The 17435-nt window shown below is 47.7% G+C and overlaps 1 protein-coding gene across 1 annotated transcript; it reads left to right on the top strand.

Annotated features, from left to right (window-relative positions):
- The first annotated feature begins 481 nt into the window (after positions 1-481).
- Positions 482-16996, top strand: LOC144382242 (uncharacterized). The gene is made up of 13 exons (XM_078074673.1): positions 482-1736; positions 4843-4974; positions 7811-7874; positions 8044-8182; positions 10173-10274; positions 10942-11002; positions 11111-11146; positions 11226-11293; positions 11417-11511; positions 12457-12539; positions 14357-14519; positions 15112-15194; positions 16799-16996. Exons 1-13 carry the CDS (start codon positions 1671-1673, stop codon positions 16973-16975), a joined length of 1269 nt encoding a protein of 422 aa, XP_077930799.1. The 5' UTR covers positions 482-1670; the 3' UTR covers positions 16976-16996.
- Positions 16997-17435: the final 439 nt, after the last annotated feature.

The raw sequence follows: 17435 nt of genomic DNA, 5'->3' as shown, positions 1-17435 counted from the left end.
GTTTCTTTATATTTATGTTAAGATACTGCGTTCCTATTTTAGCAGTGCTAAAATGGTTCCTGTTGACAAGAAATTGACACAATAAGTGGTGGTTTGTAGAGCATTGATTTTCAGCTGCCTTGGACCTGAATGAGTTGGGGAAACATTGTGTTAGTCCTAGAGAGAAACAGTTTAGGAAGTTCAGCTCAGGACAGGGCCCAAGAGAGATGATCACAGGGGGTTTGTCTAGTCACCTGGGTCCCTAGCCCTGCCCACCTGCTTGGCTCTCCCTGCCCAGCACACCTGGAGCTGCCAGCTCTCTGGGTGTTGTCTTGGATCCCCCGGGAGAGAAGCTGGTGAATGTTTTCTCTTAAAATGCTCTCATTCCTGGAGGTCCCAAGAGATCCCATGAGAGTCAGCTTGGATTGTTTCCCCTGTGAGGTTCATAACGTAAAGCCCAAGCTAGTGTGTAGCAGGGTCACATAGGTAAGTGACAGATCTACCGCTGTTTGAGGTTAAAATGTCTCCGTCAATTAGGGATGATTTTGAGGCCATACAGTCTTCTCATACTAATATCCCAGGATATACCAGCCCAGAAGACATACTTGATTACAATTTTCTCATGCTTATTTCATTCGGTTCCAAGGTAGGTTTTTCTTTGGGATTTCTTTACTCCTATTTTATTTATAGAGGTACTTCTCAATTTCTGAACATATGGGAAATTCTAGTGAGCTTTTTATCCATGATTTCTAGCACATTCTATTACCGCAACATGCTCTGTGTGATTTCATGCCTCTGAAACATACTGAAATGTCCCTTATGGCCAAAATAGATCGGGTGCATTTTCGTAAGTGTACCCTATATGCCTAAAGTTAATGTGTCCTCCACAGTGGTATATGGATGTGGACAGACATACAGAGATAGCTGTGGGATTCAGATGGTTTGCTATCAAGGTCTACATGTTATGGATGTTCTGTGTGCTTTGAGTCACTGAGAGAGGGTTGAAACCTCCCACTCTGCTTGTGTATTTGCTTGTTGTTGCAGTTCTGTCCTCCTTTGCTTTATATGTTGTTCAGCCAATGGCTCTAGGATGGGCGTTCTGGAAGGAAGGAGATAGCGCCCAGAAGAGGGGAACAGGGACCCGGGTTGGGAGGGAGCAGAAACAAGAAGGATGGCCAAAGTTCCAGAGAGGACCTGTTATTGGGATGGCACGTGGTGGGGCGCCAGTTGGGAAGGGGCTCTTTAAGTATGAGGTCACGCGGGGTGTCCATTATGATCTAGCAGGGGCAAAGGCAGATGACTGGCTGAGAGAGAGTATAAAGCCTCTGGGTTGCTAAGGAACGGTTCAACCAGGGCAAGGCTTGGAGAAAAGTGTATCGTCCTCCAATCCCTTCACCTGCTACTGTTTCCTGCTGATCTAGTGATTTCCTAACTTGCTGACCTACTACCCTTTTTGAACCTCCCCTCGAGTACTTACTCTGACCCTGACACCGTCGCTGACCCCTTCTTCTCCTGACAAACGCCTTCCCCAATCCCACCCTTTATTTCTACCCTGCTCCCAACCCTCCTTAAAGCCCTGTCCCCTTCCCACCCCTTCCCACCCCTCCCTACCCCACCCATCCCTACCTCCACTCCACCCCCCATCTCCACCTCCTCCCTGACGCCCCAGCACCCCTTGGAAGGACCAAGACATGAAGGTGCAGAGGCTGTTGTTCCTGGTGCTCTTGCTCCGCTGTCCCGGTTCCCCAAACCCAAATGTGAGTAAACATGGCACTTCACTGGTATCTTCACAGGTGTGGGGGGGAAGGGCAGAGGGGGAGGGAGAGAGAGAATCCCAAGCCAGCTGTGCAGTGAGTCCAGAGCCTGAAGAGGGGCTCAGCCTCAGGACCATGAGATCATGACTTGATCCAAACCAAGACGTCGTCACTTAACTGACTGAGCCACCCGGTGACTCAAAGCTGCTAGTGGTGTCTTTGTTCCTCCTGGGTTCTTTCACATGGTGGTGAAATAATAGTTTTTTCATGGGGTCCTTGGTGGGAACTTGAGAAGAACTGCAGTTCTTCCTGAAGACCGAGGACCGCAGGGCAGTTTTCTCGGTCAGCCTGAAGGGGCTGTGGCCACAGCCGTCCACATCAAGTTCTGGGTCCTGCCTGTGCTGCTTGGTCCAAAAAGAGCAGCTCTGGCAGCATGGAAACCTGAAAATACTAGGGTTATGGTGTCAAGAAGGAAGGATTTGAGAAGATATGAAAAGCCATTGAGCTCTTTGTCTTCAATAGGGGGCTTGTATGATATGTACATTAGATCTCATTCAACTTGTCTTTGAAAATGTCAGGAATGCTAATGTCTAGGAGCTACGGGTATTAGACTGACTCCTGGAAGCCCAGTGAAGATCCTGCTTCAAGCCTTGTATGTTTAGGGTCCATCTTCTACATACTTTGATTTCATATCAGCACATTGTTCATATTTGTGAAGTTTGGCAGCCCTGGGAACAGTGGTATCTTAGGCATCGGTGTTGGGACTCGAGTGTTAAACAGTGAAGTGTCCTTTGTGCTCTGTGCTTCCTGGTTGGTTGACTTGTAACAACTTCTGAGTCAGCCCTTTCCTTCTGGCCTTGGAGGCTGTCCCCAGGGGCTCTGTGTCCCACCAGGTCCACGGGAGCCCTGAGAAGCCCAGCAGACACCAAGTGACCGCACCTTGCTGGGACGTCTGTCCCAGGAAAATCTGATGGATTGATGTCATCAGGAAGGGAATGAGTTGTTATCCATTCTTTGGCCCAGTATGTACAGAGTGTTGATTTCCCCAAAGTCAAAAGCTCCTGAATGTCCTTAGGATTGTCCTAATATAAAGAAATACCTAGTTCCTAGTGTGATATTTCACTCCTTAAAAAATAAAACCCTTACCGTCAGGAGAGAGAGACAGACAGGGAACACCCTAGAAATAAGCAGACTTCTTTAGATCCGGCCTACACCAGATTCTTAGAGAGGGCTCTGCAAAGTGGGAGTAGTCAGGAAGGACCCTAGTGTTGAGGCAGAATCATCCCACATGAATACCTCCAGTCAAAAGAGACTCGATTCTGTTTCTTTTGAGTCTTCAAAGGAGGGAATTTCTTGGTAGTCTTTATTGGAAATATTCCCCTCTACCGAGGCTGCATCTCATAGATCACTTGGACTTTCTCACCCTCCCTCATCTCTGAGCTCTTGCATAAACTACCTGGTCTTGCATTTCCCTCCTCCACCTGCTCATGGCCATTGTCTGTTAGAAGCCAGTGTTATTGGCCCCACTGGATGTCATCTAGTTAAGAGTCAGCTACTGGTCAGCATCCCGACAGCTGCCAGACGTACCACGTGGCCACAACTGGGGGTGTTTTCCATTTGTGACAAGATGGCCTCTGTCTTTTGTGCATTTGATCCCCATGATCAACCATTGTGCAGATAGCTAATGTTCTCTTTCAGACAGCGGCTGTTCAAAGACCGTGTATGTTTCCCACCAGCACACATGTTTGTGACCTCAGCTGTGAGGGCTGAAGATGACAATGTTATAGATTTCAGGGGTACTTTCTAGAGAGTTGTGTTTGCACGCAATCCAAGCTTGGTGTGAATGAGTATGAATTGCATTGTGAGCGTCTCGTCTCCTAAAATACTTGGAACTCCAGTTTTTGTAAAATGAGATGTGTTCTTTTTTTTGGTGTCCATATCCAGGAATTTTGTATTCTTTTAGAAATGAAATTTCATGGTCACCTGGGTGGCTCAGTCAGTTGAGCTTCTGCCTTAGCCTTGGGTCATGATCCCAGGGTCCTGGGATTGAGCCCTGCTTGGGCTCCCTGCTCAGCCGGCAGTCTTCTTTTCTGTCCCCCTCTACCCCTTCCCCTGCTCATGCTCTCTCTCTCTTTCACATCAATCAATAAAATCTTTTAAAAAATTAAATATTAGAGTTGGTCTTGACTGATTTAGTTACAATACTGAGAAATAGGAACATGAATGCCTTTCACTGGCTTTTGGAGATAGGTGTTCAAGTAATTTAAAATGTCACAGATATCATCAAAAGAAACAAGATCACCTGATCATGAAAATCTTCATGTACCCCTGAAATCTGACATTTTGGGCTGTGATTCTGAAGCAAAGTGGGCATTGAAAGAAAACATCACTGTTTTCAGAAACTAAGCAGTAATTGTAATTTATTTTTGTTGAAATACTCATCCCATATTATTCTAATAGAAGCCTCCTGTCTCTCTCTCACTCATGTCCTTATCGATAAACATCTGTCCATAGAACATTCTCATTTATATCTCTAGTACATTTTTTATTCTTGCTTTCTCTCATTCTTCCATAAATTTCGGGCATATTTTTGGAAAGGTTCCAGAGGAGTTTATCCAGGTCCTTCATGGATGTACAATAGAAGTCAGTGACTTCTTACCTACTGTAAGTTTACATTTACTTATCTTGTCTATTTTATGTGGGCTTATAAATTCTTAAGTTCTGTTAGCTATAGAAAATTTATTTGCAATGTGTTTGTAGGCAAAATCAAATCTCTTCAGATTTGCGTATTAGATTTTTCCTACAGCTTCAGTGTTCTATAATGTATATATGATCACAACACCTTTTTCAAGAATAGAGTTTGTTGATATTTGACATAGGTAAACACAGTGAAACCCATCAGCACAGTAAGATAGTAAACACACTCATCACTCCCAAAAGTTTGCCCCTGCTCCTTTGGAATTCCTCTGTGCTCCTTCTCCTCCGTGGGGAGGCAGTTGAGAGGTGTGCTTACCTGGGGGAGGCTGGTTGAGGGTTTGTAAAGTTGATTGTTTGGGACAGAGACATTGTAAATCTTTGAGATTCCTCATTGTCTCACGTGTTATTTCAGCTTGTCCATGTTGTGCCTGGCCGTTTCCCTCTTGGCCCTGATGGGGTTGGAGTTCTATGGAAACTTCCCATTATCACTGCCCCCTTGGGAGTTTGTGTCCTTCTCATTTATATCTGGAGAACCATCCTCGCTGTAAGTATACTAAAGTAGCTTATATATACTGTTCTTCATACATAAGCAGAAAATTTTATAGTCATTGGACCTTTTATATCCATTCAGTAATAGAAATATCCCTCTAATACATCAATTTTGATGATCACCTAGATTGAAATAGATTTAAATTTGTGTTGCAGTGCCTTCTGTGATCCATATGTTCTTTTTTTTTTAAAGTTCAAGCATAATTGGCCAACAGTGTAGTAGTCGTTTCAGGTGTACAACATGATTCAGCAAGTCTATACATTTCTCAGTGCTCATCACAATAAGTGTACTCTTAATCCCCTTCACCTCTTTCATCCATCCCTCCACCCTCCTGCCCTCCAACCCATGTGTTCTTTAGAAGTGTGTTGTTTCATCTCCATTTTTTGGTCATTCTCTAGCTATCTTTCGGTGCTTGATGTCTAGTTTGAGTCGTCTGTGGTCTGAGAACATACTTCCTGTGATTTCTTTTCCTTTGGTTGTTCAGATGTATCTTATGGCCCCGAATATGGCCTCTCTTAGTGAATGTTCCATGGGAACTTGAGAAGAATGTCTTTCCTTGGGTTGTTGAATGGATTATTCTGCAGATGTTAATGGATCCAGCTGATCGGTGATGCTTTTCAGTTCACCTGTGTTCTCATGGAATTTCTGTATCTGTTGGATCTGTCAATGACTGATAGAGGATTCTGAATTCCCCAGCTATAATAGGGATTCGTCTGTTTCCATCAGCAATTCTTTCAGTTTCTGCCTGATGTACTTGGACACTCTGTTGTTAATGCATGCACATGAGAAATTATTATGTCTTTTGGAGAATTGACATCTTTACCGTTGACGTCATTCCCATCATTATCCCCGACGGTTTTCCTTCCTCTGTAGTGTGTTTTGCAGGATCATTTCACTGGCCACAGGTTTCTAGTTGGATGTTTCTTTGAACACTTTAAACATTTCATCCTTCTTGATGGCAAGGTTTCTGAAGTGTGATGTAGTCCTTATCCTTATGCCTCTTGGGTAAGGGTTACTGCTCTCCTTCCCCCTTCCACCACCCACACCCAAGCCCTGCTCCAGATTTCCAGAATTGTTTCTTTGTCTTTAAGGACCTGTGACTGAACATTCTGGGTTAGGCATCGTTGGTGTTAGTTGTTTGTGTGTTTCTTTTGGTATTTATCCTGCTTTCCTTGTCTTGAGCTTCCTGGATCTGCGATTTGGTGGCTATATTAATTTAGGAAAATCCGCAGTCATTATTGCTCCAACTATCTCTCTGTCCATTCTCCTGCTGTTTTCCTATTATGTGTGTGTTACACGATTTGTAATTGTCCCACTGGTCTTGGATTTTCTGTGCTGTCTTTTTAATTTTTGTCTTTGCTTTTCTTTTTGGAAGTTTCTGCCGGAAATTCTTTAGGCACAATGATTCTTTCCTCTGGTATGTTGAGTCTCTTAATGAACCCATCAAAGGCATTCTTGATTTCTGTTATGCTGTTGTCCAGCATCCCAGTAAAATCTTAGAGTTTCGTATCTCTGCTTACATTCATCATCTCTTCTTCCTACTGCCCCCTTTTTGCTTAGATCCAAGATCAGGTATGGAAGGGACTTGAAATTCCCAGCCTGCCGATGCCATCGTCTCTGCCTTAGATGCCTCAGGTAGTGTGATTCTAGTGCTTGCTGGCGTGGTTTTTACCTCTAGTATGCCTTGTGAGGTTGTGTTGAAAGCTAGATCTCCTGTTCTGGTAAAGGAACTGAGGTAAATAGGACGTTAGGGTGAGGTTGTCTACTCATCTGTGTGGGGTTAGACTGAGTTTACTCCCACGTGAGACAGGGAGGAGATTGCATTGGAGTGGAGACTTTCCCCCTCACCTCTATTGCTTAGTCTTTGGGAAAGGCCCAGTTAGGCTCTGGGGACATAGTTTCACTTGAAGGCAGACCTTTCTAAGAAGAACAGAAAACTTCTGAGGTTATTTCTAAATGGAATCTCCCCCCCTCTCCCTGCCAATGGAGAAACCTTCCCTTCAAAAGGAAAACAAGTATGTGCTATGGTGAGCGCTGTGAATTGTGCAAGACTGTTGAATCACAGATCTGTAGCTCTGAAACAAATAATGCAATATATGTTAAGAAAAAAAGAAGAAGAAGATAGCAGGAGGGGAAGAATGAAGGGGGGGAAATCGGAGGGGGAGATGAACCATGAGAGACGATGGACTCTGAAAAACAAACTCAGGGTTCTAGAGGGGAGGGGGGTGGGAGGATGGGTTAGCCTGGTGATGGGTGTGGAGGAGGGCACGTTCTGCATGGAGCACTGGGTGTTATGCACAAACAATGAATCATGGAACACTATATCTAAAACTAATGATGTAATGTATGGGGATTAACATAACAATAAAAAAATTAAAAAAAAAAAAAAAGAACCACCATGATGAGGTTTGCTCTTATAAGGACTGGGAAGTATGGTTGATTTCACAGCGAGGTAATGATCACATCATTCAGCCCTGCCCTCCAAGATATGTAGCAAATCCCCACAAGATACTTGAGCGATGAAGGGCGATGGCTGGCCCAACTGTACAGTCCCTTCCTCTCTTAATGCCAAACGGAGCATTTTCAATGTGAATAGGGGAAGATGTGTATATATGTATGTATATGGATATATATATGAATGAAAGCCACTAAGAAAGTCATTTGTGAGTTCTTTGACTTGAACTCTTTTCCACTTTGCTTACTTTCTCCTTCTTCTATTATGCCTTAAGGGCTTTCTTTGTTGCACTGCATGATCCTGTCCTGTTAGGCGCCCTCACGTTGTTGTGTGATCATGATTTCCTGAATGTCTTTTCTCATATCTGTCTTAAAGGCCCAGGATGCATCCGAGGATGGAGAGCAGAGAGCCTTTAGGGCCAAAAAACGAGAACTGCAAGGTATGTTATTTTGGGGGAAGAAATCCCCATATGGTGGCAATGAGTTTGCATTGGGAAGGGAAAGAATGCCTTCCTGCCTTCAAGGTCTTGCCCTTCTCCTTTCCCTATCAAACCAAAGTTCTCAGGTCATGTGCACATACACACACAAAAGAAAACTCATCCTTTCCAGAATATCAACAATGGATGGAAGACCTTTGCAATGCCCTGAGTTCTTTGAAAACCACTCAAGAAGCCGAATTGAAAATACTGAGGAGGAAAGTGGATATCGTGGTGGATTTCTCTAAACAACGACGAGTGGCTGCCAAAGAGTAAGCTATTCTTGTGTGAATTGCCACAGATACTATTGTATGAATTTCTGTGACGGCCAGTCTAGATGATTGTATTTCTTTTAGAATTGGCTCTAGAGTGTTTTTGCCAAATGCATTCTGTAGGATTGTGCCTGCCCTTCCTGCCTTGATGTGTGTGACCTGCATTTCCCTTTGTGTTCTAACTGCTTGTCACGCTTGTTGTGTGACTCCTTGGAGTAGAAGAGGGAAGGTACCATCATTAAAAACTTTGATACCTGGATCCCCTCTGGGTCTGTCTGCATTGTCCTTTTGGTTTCCGTGTCATCCCATGTTCTTATTAGCCCTGAATTCAGTCACTTTTGGTTCAGTACGAGACTTGGGTCAATAATGTGGATAGAAAAATGGAATTGTCCTGCTGCAGAGACACTGGGAGTTTCTTTGTGGAAAGTGGGTTGGGGCTCCAGCAGTCCTGGATCCCTTCATCCAGTGTACAACTGACATCACTCACTGTAGCCCAGTCCCTAAGAAGGCCAGGGTATTTCCCATCCAGCTGATTTTTTTAGGTGTAACTCTCCTGGGTCCCAGCCAAAGCCTGCGGTTTCACTAGGGCTCACCTTTGCTGGCTGACCCTGAACTTGACTCGTTTCCTTCTAAGCCCATGCCCATAAAGTTGTTCAGCTTCTTTCCAGTTCACTTGCCTGTTCCAGAATGTATTGATGTGTCCTGGGGAGATTGGCTCCCACTGCCAGGCTGGCCTTCTCCTAGGCTTCCTTCTTCTCCATCTGGTTCTCGTGTTTCTTCATGTACTCTTTAGAAATTGGGTGCATTCACTCACGAGTTTGCTCTTTTGTCCAGTATTTCCTTGATTTTCTCAGGAGGAGATCAGGACCTTCGAGTCCCTCATTCACGTTGAAAAGCAAAACTGTTCCCTGTCTTCCCTGGAGACTCAGCTTTGTGTTATTCCTTCCCACAGCGGGGGTGGGGGCTGCTCTGTGTCATTGGCATCCTGGTTCTGTTCATTGGAAATTTCTTTTGGGGGTGGGTACAGTGTCCTGACCACCTTTCTGTCTTCTACACCTTACAACTGAGCCACTCCATTACAGCCGCTCCAGAAAGAATTTGCTGAAGGATTGCCTGAGAGACCAGAAGCAAATGCATGTGTCTTTCTCTGTCTGGAGCTTTTGACTCCGTTTCTAAGAGTCTTTTTGCATGTGATCTTGAGTAAATCAGGTGTCCTGTTGAAACCCTTTCAATCAACACCATGAACAAAAGAGTCTGAGGGCAACACAGCAAACCAGCCTTTCTAAGCATCGCACGTTGCTGCCTTCACTATCAGTGAACTCAGTCTTGTTCAAGTCGGTTGACTCCATGCAGTTGATAGTTTTCCATCTGAAATCTATTGCGTGGAGAGAACACACTGACTATGTGACAGTTCACAGCCTTTTACACTTGAGGACATATTGCCGCCACTAAGATTGGCCTCTTCAAAGGAGGAGGCAGGGGTTGTAGTTGTAGACCCAGAGATGTCTGGGAGTGAGTTGCCATGCTGATGAAGCCATATTCTGGAAGGCTTCCTTTCGGGTTCATTGTGTCAGGCACAGCCTTGGTCTGAGGATCAGGGCTCCCCGTGGAGGTGTACGACTAACGATGGTCCCCCGCCTCATCCTATAGTTGGTCAGGCTTGGTTTTTCACTTTGAACTGAAAGGAGCCTTCACCGTCTCCGACAAAAGACCAACTCTGAGAGGACACAAACTGCAATGTTACTTGAGGACTTGATAATGAAGTAGAGAAGTGTAAAGACAGCTCCGATTGTAAGGGACTTGGCAGCATCCGGAGTTTGATTTTTCTTGAACCCTAAATGGGACCTTCAGTTCATTTCCCTCCTTGTGTTGTCAGTCTGTGCATTTATGAGGGACACTGGAATCTAGGCCGTCCAGTGTGCTGGGAGGAATGACGGTAGAACTTCTGGACCTTGGCTACTGGACCATGTCTATACCTTTCCTGTCTTAGGAAGGTCGCAAAGACCTGCTGTGACCTCGAGGCAACAGAGAGTCAGCTGTCAGCTGCCGTGGAAAATCTGAAAGGAATCAAAGAAGAAACGGACAAGTACAAGTGAGTTCAGACACTAAATATTAGCGGCTCCTGACATCCCTGTTCACTTCGTATTTTTCACTTTTCTTCATTGTTTAGACTCAATTCCCATGTAATAGAAACAAAAATTCAGAGGCATATCCAGAGAGAATTAACAGACACAAAAAGTGAAGCTCTAGAAAGAACAAAACCATTTCATTACTAAACATGTCCTGATCCCCAGCGCTGGTCTGATTCTGTGGAAACTTCTTCCACGCCATCGTCCCTGGGGGTGGTGTCAGTTGTCCTAATCTTGAGGAAAGCACTTTGTCGTAGCATGAATCCTACCCATAAAGCCGGTAGTGCCATCTGATGGCGCTGCTCTTTGCAACCCTGGGAACCATGGCGAGGATAGAAGTTTCCCAGCACACTTGATGGCACACTTGTCATGTGATAAATTAGGGAAAGATTGAAAATGGGTAAGGAAATTATGTCAACTCTGAACCCTGCAGGGGAAGAAAAACGATTACGGAAAAGAGGTAACAATAGCTTTGATCCTACTGTGCATTATAACCATGTGAAAAGTGTTTCCTGTGTCAGGATCAATTGTATGAGGGGACAGATAAGAGGAGAATGGCCACGTGGGCAGATGATTTAAAATCACAGCCAATATTGGGTGTTATCTGACGAAAGCAATTATAACTCACAGGCGAGAAGTCGGAGCGTTGCAAGATCAGCTGCGGGAGGCAGAGCTCACCTTCAAACACAAGGTAACCTGAGTTGTGCCCCAACATCCAGGCCCCTTCGCGCCTCCTGCAGGTGATGGAAGTGGCCCTTAGATCCCTGAACATGGGCTCTTGGTGTGTTGACTTTTTCAGATCGCAGCTCATGAGAGAAGTGCTCTAGATAACTGGGTAAGTGTTTTCTTTTTCCTCCTCTTCGTTTGGGGCACAGTCCGGCACAGCTGAAGGCGGATGTGTTTTTCTCCCCCAGACTAAGGCTCGGGTTTGGGAGAGGAAGATAGTGCAGCAGAGCAGGGAGAACGCCTACGTGAGACACAGGTGTGCGAGTTTGACGTGCCCTTTTCTGGGTGTCTTGAGGGGTCAAGGCTAAGCTGTTTAGTGTCTAGTAGAGGACATGGTGTTGTAATTCTTGTAGACGTCCATTCTTTTTCTGTATTCAAGATTGCACATGATGAGGAGAGGGATGCTGCCTGAGGGATCCATGAGGCAGGAACCGATGCCGGGAAGACCTGAGACACAGAACCGTGTGCGGAGAGGTAGGGAGCGTGCTGTGAAATGCAGCAGCCTGATCTCTGCTGGGAAAGCACACGATGTCCTTCCCGTTCCTGTGGGTGATCACTGTGTGTCCTGGAGAGAATCACGAGCACTACCTAAGGACAGCAGGTCGTCTGAAGGGGTGACAGGAGGGTGCTTTCCTCAGGTGCCCACCGGCAGCAGGGCACCTGTCCCTGTGACAGGTGGAGCTCATGCCCCTCCCCTGACTGCAGACCCTCCCACCCCCTCTACCACCCACCTACTGAAGAGCTGAGCCTGGAGGAGTTGTGAGCCCGAGCTCCCTTCCCACCTTGACGCAACGGTGAAGACTTTTTGGAAAAAAACAAAAATTGAGAAAAATGGCATTTATTTACTCTTTATGGAGGTTCCTTGATTTTTGTTTTATTTGTCATCTACAGTAGTCTATTAATCCGTGAAAGTCATGCATTTTACTCCTCTAATGTTATCGGTATAAAGCCACAGCTTTACTTCTCAATCTGCCTATTTTTACTTTGCTCCTGACTGTACGATTAGTCTACTCCAATTCTTCTCTTAAATATTTACGTAATAGCCAGTCACACATGCTAGGCCTCATCTATAGACTGAAGGATTGAACCATCAACTGGCGGCCTGAGAAAAGAATGCATGCCGTTCATGTTGAGGGTTTCTCCATTTTTAGCTGGTTGACCCCAGAGCAGTCTACTGGCGTTCCCTTAGCTATGAAAACACCTGAAGCAAGCTGGGCGATGGTGGTCCCATCCTCGAGGGGGAGAGGCAGAGGTCTCCCCCTTGTCCTCAGGGGTCAGCAGAGACATTTGAGAAATGCTGTGTGTCTGAGAAGGGACCCAAGAGTGGGACAGAGGGGAACGTGTTAGGGGCGGGTTTGGAGGGTGGGTTTGAATTCTGCACAGTCGGTGCTGGTCTGAATCCACCTCCGTCTGTTCTAGGGCTTTGGTCTGATGCTGAAACTGGTGGGTCTCCCATGGGGAACAGGGGCACCGAGCCTCCTAGAGACCCAGGGATGAGCAAGGTAACTACTGTGGCCTCTACCAGGTGTTCCGGAAACTTCTCCCTTTCTGAGCAGCACCCTGTCCTGGCCTTGTGTCTGTTGGGTGGGTTAGGGTTTGTCTGTGGTGTCGTTCACCTTTCAAAATACAAGCAGTTCACCCAGGGGCTGACAGGCTTCTCCATTACAGATCCTCACCTTCGGTGGCACCTCCTGAAGCCACAGGTGCTTAGAGGTGAAGGATGGCAGGGCGCTCACTGTGTGTGTGTGTGTGTGTGTGTGTGTGTGTGTGTGTGTGTGAGTGTGTGTGTGAGTCGACCCCTGCCCACCCACAGTGCCCGGGCGGGGACTTAGCTCGAGGAGGATGACACGTCACTCCACAGTGAAGTCTCTGGCCGGCCTGACTGCCAGTCAGTAGGTTACGATCAGGTGCGATTGGTGTAGTGTTCATGTTGGGGTTAGATGATTTACCTGGGACAACGTCTGTGGTAATCCTCACAACTGGAAACTAGGGGAAACTCTCTCTTCATTTTATATTGCCTGTTTTGCAGTTTGGCATGTTCTTAGATAGGGCAAGTTTCATAAGTCATCCCTGTTTGACTTCTGCTGGTAAAAATGCTGTACAGAATCCCTCTACTTGTACCCTTTCGACGACTATTGTGAATTTCCAAAGCTGTTGGGTGTACTGGCACACACGATCTGAAGGGGGGATGTCGGTGATTAGCTGCATGACCCGGGCCTCACAAGCCCTTCAGTTGGGCTTCTAGGAGCAGGTCTTTTTGGTCTTATGTCACTGTGAGAGCTGGTTTCTTCTCTCATCACACGTTCTGGAGTTGTCCATCAGAAAACATAAACATTTTTGTGAATTCTGTTATTTAGCCTTCCCATCTTAATTTCCCACTGGACAAAATTGCTCTGGAACTCAGTGTGCGGAAAATTCCGAAGACTGTGTTTTAAGAAAAACACAGCCGCTGCACGTAAATAAGGGCTATTGGTATCATGTTCCTCTGGGAAAACCCTTTTCCAGGTCCACTATCAGACCACAGGCCCCTAATTCCTCAAGGGTCTTTGTGGCCTGGACAGAAACTGCAGAGGGTAGAAGACCGCTTTGTCAGGAAGTGAGGCAGGTGGGGACAGTCAGGGGCTTTGCGGGCAAGGGATTCACCTCGAGTGGCTCAGATCCCTTGTGGAGAAAGGGCATTCAGTTTCACCACATTCTGCCTATTCTTTTTTTTTTTTTTAAATATTTTATTAATTTGACAGAGAGAGACAGAGCGAGGAGGGAACACAAGCAGGGGGAGTGGGCGAGGGAGAAGCAGGCTGCCCGCTGAGCAGGGAGCCCGATGCGGGGCTCGATCCCAGGACCCTGGGACCATGACCTGAGCCGAAGGCAGACGCTTAACCGACTGAGCCACCCAGGCGCCCCACATTCTGTCTATTCTTAACAAACCCAAATCTTCTGCGGTGGTTGAAGAGGAACGATGAAGTGTTGTCCACAATGTCAATGCCTCCGTGTCTGGAGTGTGGGCTGCTTTACTCGTTTCCAGTGATCCCTTTTCACCCTTTAAGACACTATTTCTTGGTAGTGAACGTTGGCAGACATGGGTAGTGATGTTTGGTGACAGTAGGTTATTCCTGTAACATCCATTCTCCTTCCCCACCCCACCCCCCTTATTATAGTAGGCAGCTATTGGGAGGGATAAAGTTTTCTAGCACGATGTGGCTCTCCTGGAACATGGTATTGGAGAAGGAGCAGGATGCTGAGAGCTCTCTTGGGTTTCAGCTCTTGGTGTTGCAACTTTTGTGTGTCTTGCCCAGATATTTTCTCCTCTGTTCTGCAGGTCGGTACAGATGTGAGAGGGTTTCCTCATGCTCCAAGGCCCCCCCATATGCCCTACCACATGGGGCAGGGTTTACCAGGCTTCACTGGCTATGGGCCACCTCCACCTCCTCCACATGGGTGGACATGGGGGCCTCAAGCACAGCTCGTTCCTGCTACACATGGTAAGATGATCTGAATTGGATGACGTGAATCGTAAAGCCTATTCATAGTTTAAGGACTTCTGTTGGTGGAGAAGATGTAGAGGAGGTACCAGAAGGCTTTGCAATGCAAGGATTGACCTGAGTGAGGACATAGTAGCATTCCTCACCTTTCTGTGGACATCCATTTCATGGACTGTCTTGTTTCACCCTACAGAAATGGGCAGCAGGTGTCCGCCATCGAGAGGAAAAGTGACAGTTTGCAAAAGACAGACATAAAAGCTTTGCCCATGGGCACTGCCCAGACACAATGTTTTGGGCCCTGGGATGGATGAAGCACAACCTCAAATCACTGTGACTTGTGGAGGCCCCAGTTGTCCAGTGTTATTCATTAGCTCTGAAAACATCTGTCACTGGGTGGACTGATCACATCCTCAGGTGTGGGGGACTTGTGTCTCCTTTGTCCAAAGGGGTGAGAGGAGACCTGTGAGAAACGCTCTGAATCTGGAAGGGATGTGGGAGTGGGAGAGAGTGGAATAGGGTGGGGCAGGTGTAGAGGGTTGGCTTACGTCCTGCATGGTCAAGGCCAGTCTGAATCCACCTCCGTCCCTTGTAGGGCTTCGGTCGTATTCAGAAACCTGTGGCACTCAAGGGGACAACAGCGGCACCCCGCCCAAGAAGGTCCCACAGAAGGACCAGGTAAATACTGTGTCTTTCCTCAGTTGTAACCATTTCTGGAATCCTGTTCCTGTCTGGGCAGCACCCTGTCCTGACCTGTGTCTATTGGGTATGTCCTGGGATCTGTGTGTGGTGTCACTGACCTTTCAATATGCCAAGTCTTCATTCGGAGCCTACAGACTTCTCTGTTTCCAAATCATCACCTTCCGCGGGGCGTCCTGAAGCTCCAGGTGCTTAGAAATGAAGGAGAGAAGGACCCAGCCCTTGTGTGTGTGTGTGTGTGTGTGTGTGTGTGTGTGTGTGTGTGTGTGTGTGTGTGTAAACTCCTGGAGGAGAGCAGTATCTCACTCCACACTGAAGTCGGCCAGTCCCGCTGACTCCTTGCAGTTTGCTTTCCCGCGAGAGCGGTAGTGGTGTTGGTTTTCGGGTCAGGAGACTAAGCTGGGAGAATGTCTGCGGTAATCCTCACAGCTGGAAACGGGAAAAGCCATGCCCTGCCTCACACTTTGTGCCACGTGCTTTGGGCAGCTGTGAGTGTTGGTGGAGAAGGTGAGCTGTGACCTCACGTGCGTTCCATCTGTGTGGGTAAAGACGCGACCCGGAATCCCTCCAGTTGCACCCTGGGTGAGATGAAGGTGAACTCTGCCAGGGGCCAGGTGTGTGGTCGAAAACGCCCCCCGGAGCACAGCCGTGAAGAGGGAATCCCGGTGACTCCCTGCAGGGCCCACGGCTCACACACGTTTCAGTCGTGCTCCCGTGAGCGGGTTCTGATGCGCTTTGGTGGCTGTGCCAACTGATAGCGTCTCTCCTGATCCATCCTGGGAGGGTGACGCCTGCTCTCCAGACACATTGGTTTGCATCCGGGGATGCAGAATCGGCCCCTCAGTGGTTCTCGGCGCCAAGGACTACGACTACGCATTTGCTCTGTGCCTGAGCTGAGGAGCATCGGAATGCCGGTGACGCAGATCCACAGAGCTGGGTCTCACGAACTCCTCGGGATCGTGTTCTTCTCAGCACTTTTCCCGGTCCGCTGCAGGACTCCAGAAACTCCTGTCTCCTGAGCGGTGTCTGTGGCCATGGACAGCACTTGGGAGAGTAGAAGAAGACCCCTTTGTCAGGGAGGGAAGCGGAGCAGGGTCAGGCGGGTGCTGGTGGGAAGCAGTTGGACCCACGAGGGGCTGTGATTCCACGTGTGGACACTGGGCTTCTCCGGACTTCTCAGCGTGTTTTTGTTCTCACTGAGTCACATGGCAAGCCTCTGGGGCCACACTGGACGAGGGGATCAGAGTGGGCCTGGACGCAGATGCCTGCCTGTCTGGCATATGCTGCTTATGGGCCGTTTCTTGTGGCCTCTGGTCACCTGGTAGGAGAAGACGACTTGACGTCCCACCTTCTCAGACATGGATGGTGATGTGTGGGGACACTACGTTCTTTCCTTCCCTGGTCCCTGAGTGTGTGGTGGCACCAAGAGGGGGACTAGGGTTTAGTGGCACTGGTGCTCTGCTCCCTGGAAGCTCAGGGTGAAGAGAGGGCCAGGTGCTGACCCCTGCTTCTGTGGGTTTCAGGTTGGTGGGGGTTCTGCTTCTGTCTGTCATAGCAACATTCCTTTGGTTTCTGTTCTGCAGAACCCTGTGGATGCAAGAGGACCCCCTCCTGTACCCGGCCCACTGGGTCCACCGTACCCCACGGATCCCCCTTCATCACCATCCTGGGGCCCTGGGGCACACCTCCCTCCACCCACCCAGTGGTCTCTGCGTCCTTACCCTGCACCCGAACCTACAGCACAGGGTGGGATGATATGAATCGTATGAATTGACTTACAATGTGTATTGTCTTCTTTCTTATTGAGTTGGTGGGGCAAAGGCTGAGTTTGTGCTGAGGCCTTGACATTGCGAGGGGAAAACCGCCAGGGGGCGCTGTAACATCCTGAGGTTTCTCAGGACATACAGGTGTTGTGCTTGGCTATTTGCACACACTGAGCGGGGGGGGGGGGGGGGGGGGGAGGTGCCGTCGTTGGGAAGGAAGCGTCTCTATCGCACAATGGCGGACATATATTTCTTACCGTCGGGCACGTCCAGAGTCCACAGTTGTTGTTCTGGGTGGGATGAAACACACCTCTCACTTTGTTTTCAGCGTGTTGAGTTTGAGCTCTCATTTCCTTAGTTATAGAAACACCTGAAGCAGGGCTATGGTCCCTTGATTAATCATCAGGGTAGGGGTCTGTCCCTTGTCCTCGGCAGTCAGTGGATACTTGTGGGAAAG

The sequence above is a fragment of the Halichoerus grypus genome, chromosome 6 (assembly GCF_964656455.1).
Source record: "Halichoerus grypus chromosome 6, mHalGry1.hap1.1, whole genome shotgun sequence".
NCBI lineage: Eukaryota > Metazoa > Chordata > Mammalia > Carnivora > Phocidae > Halichoerus > Halichoerus grypus.
This window is presented reverse-complemented; position numbering and strand designations above follow the sequence as displayed.

What these genes read in the sequence shown, in the direction of transcription:
- LOC144382242 (XM_078074673.1), top strand. Translation starts at nt 1,671, where the DNA reads ATGAAGGTGCAGAGGCTGTTGTTCCTGGTGCTCTTGCTCCGCTGTCCC. An exon ending in TCTGGAGAACCATCCTCGCT is followed by an intron (nt 4,975 to 7,810) that starts GTAAGTATACTA and finishes TCTGTCTTAAAG; the next exon opens with GCCCAGGATGCATCCGAGGA. An exon ending in AACGCCTACGTGAGACACAG is followed by an intron (nt 11,294 to 11,416) that starts GTGTGCGAGTTT and finishes TCTGTATTCAAG; the next exon opens with ATTGCACATGATGAGGAGAG.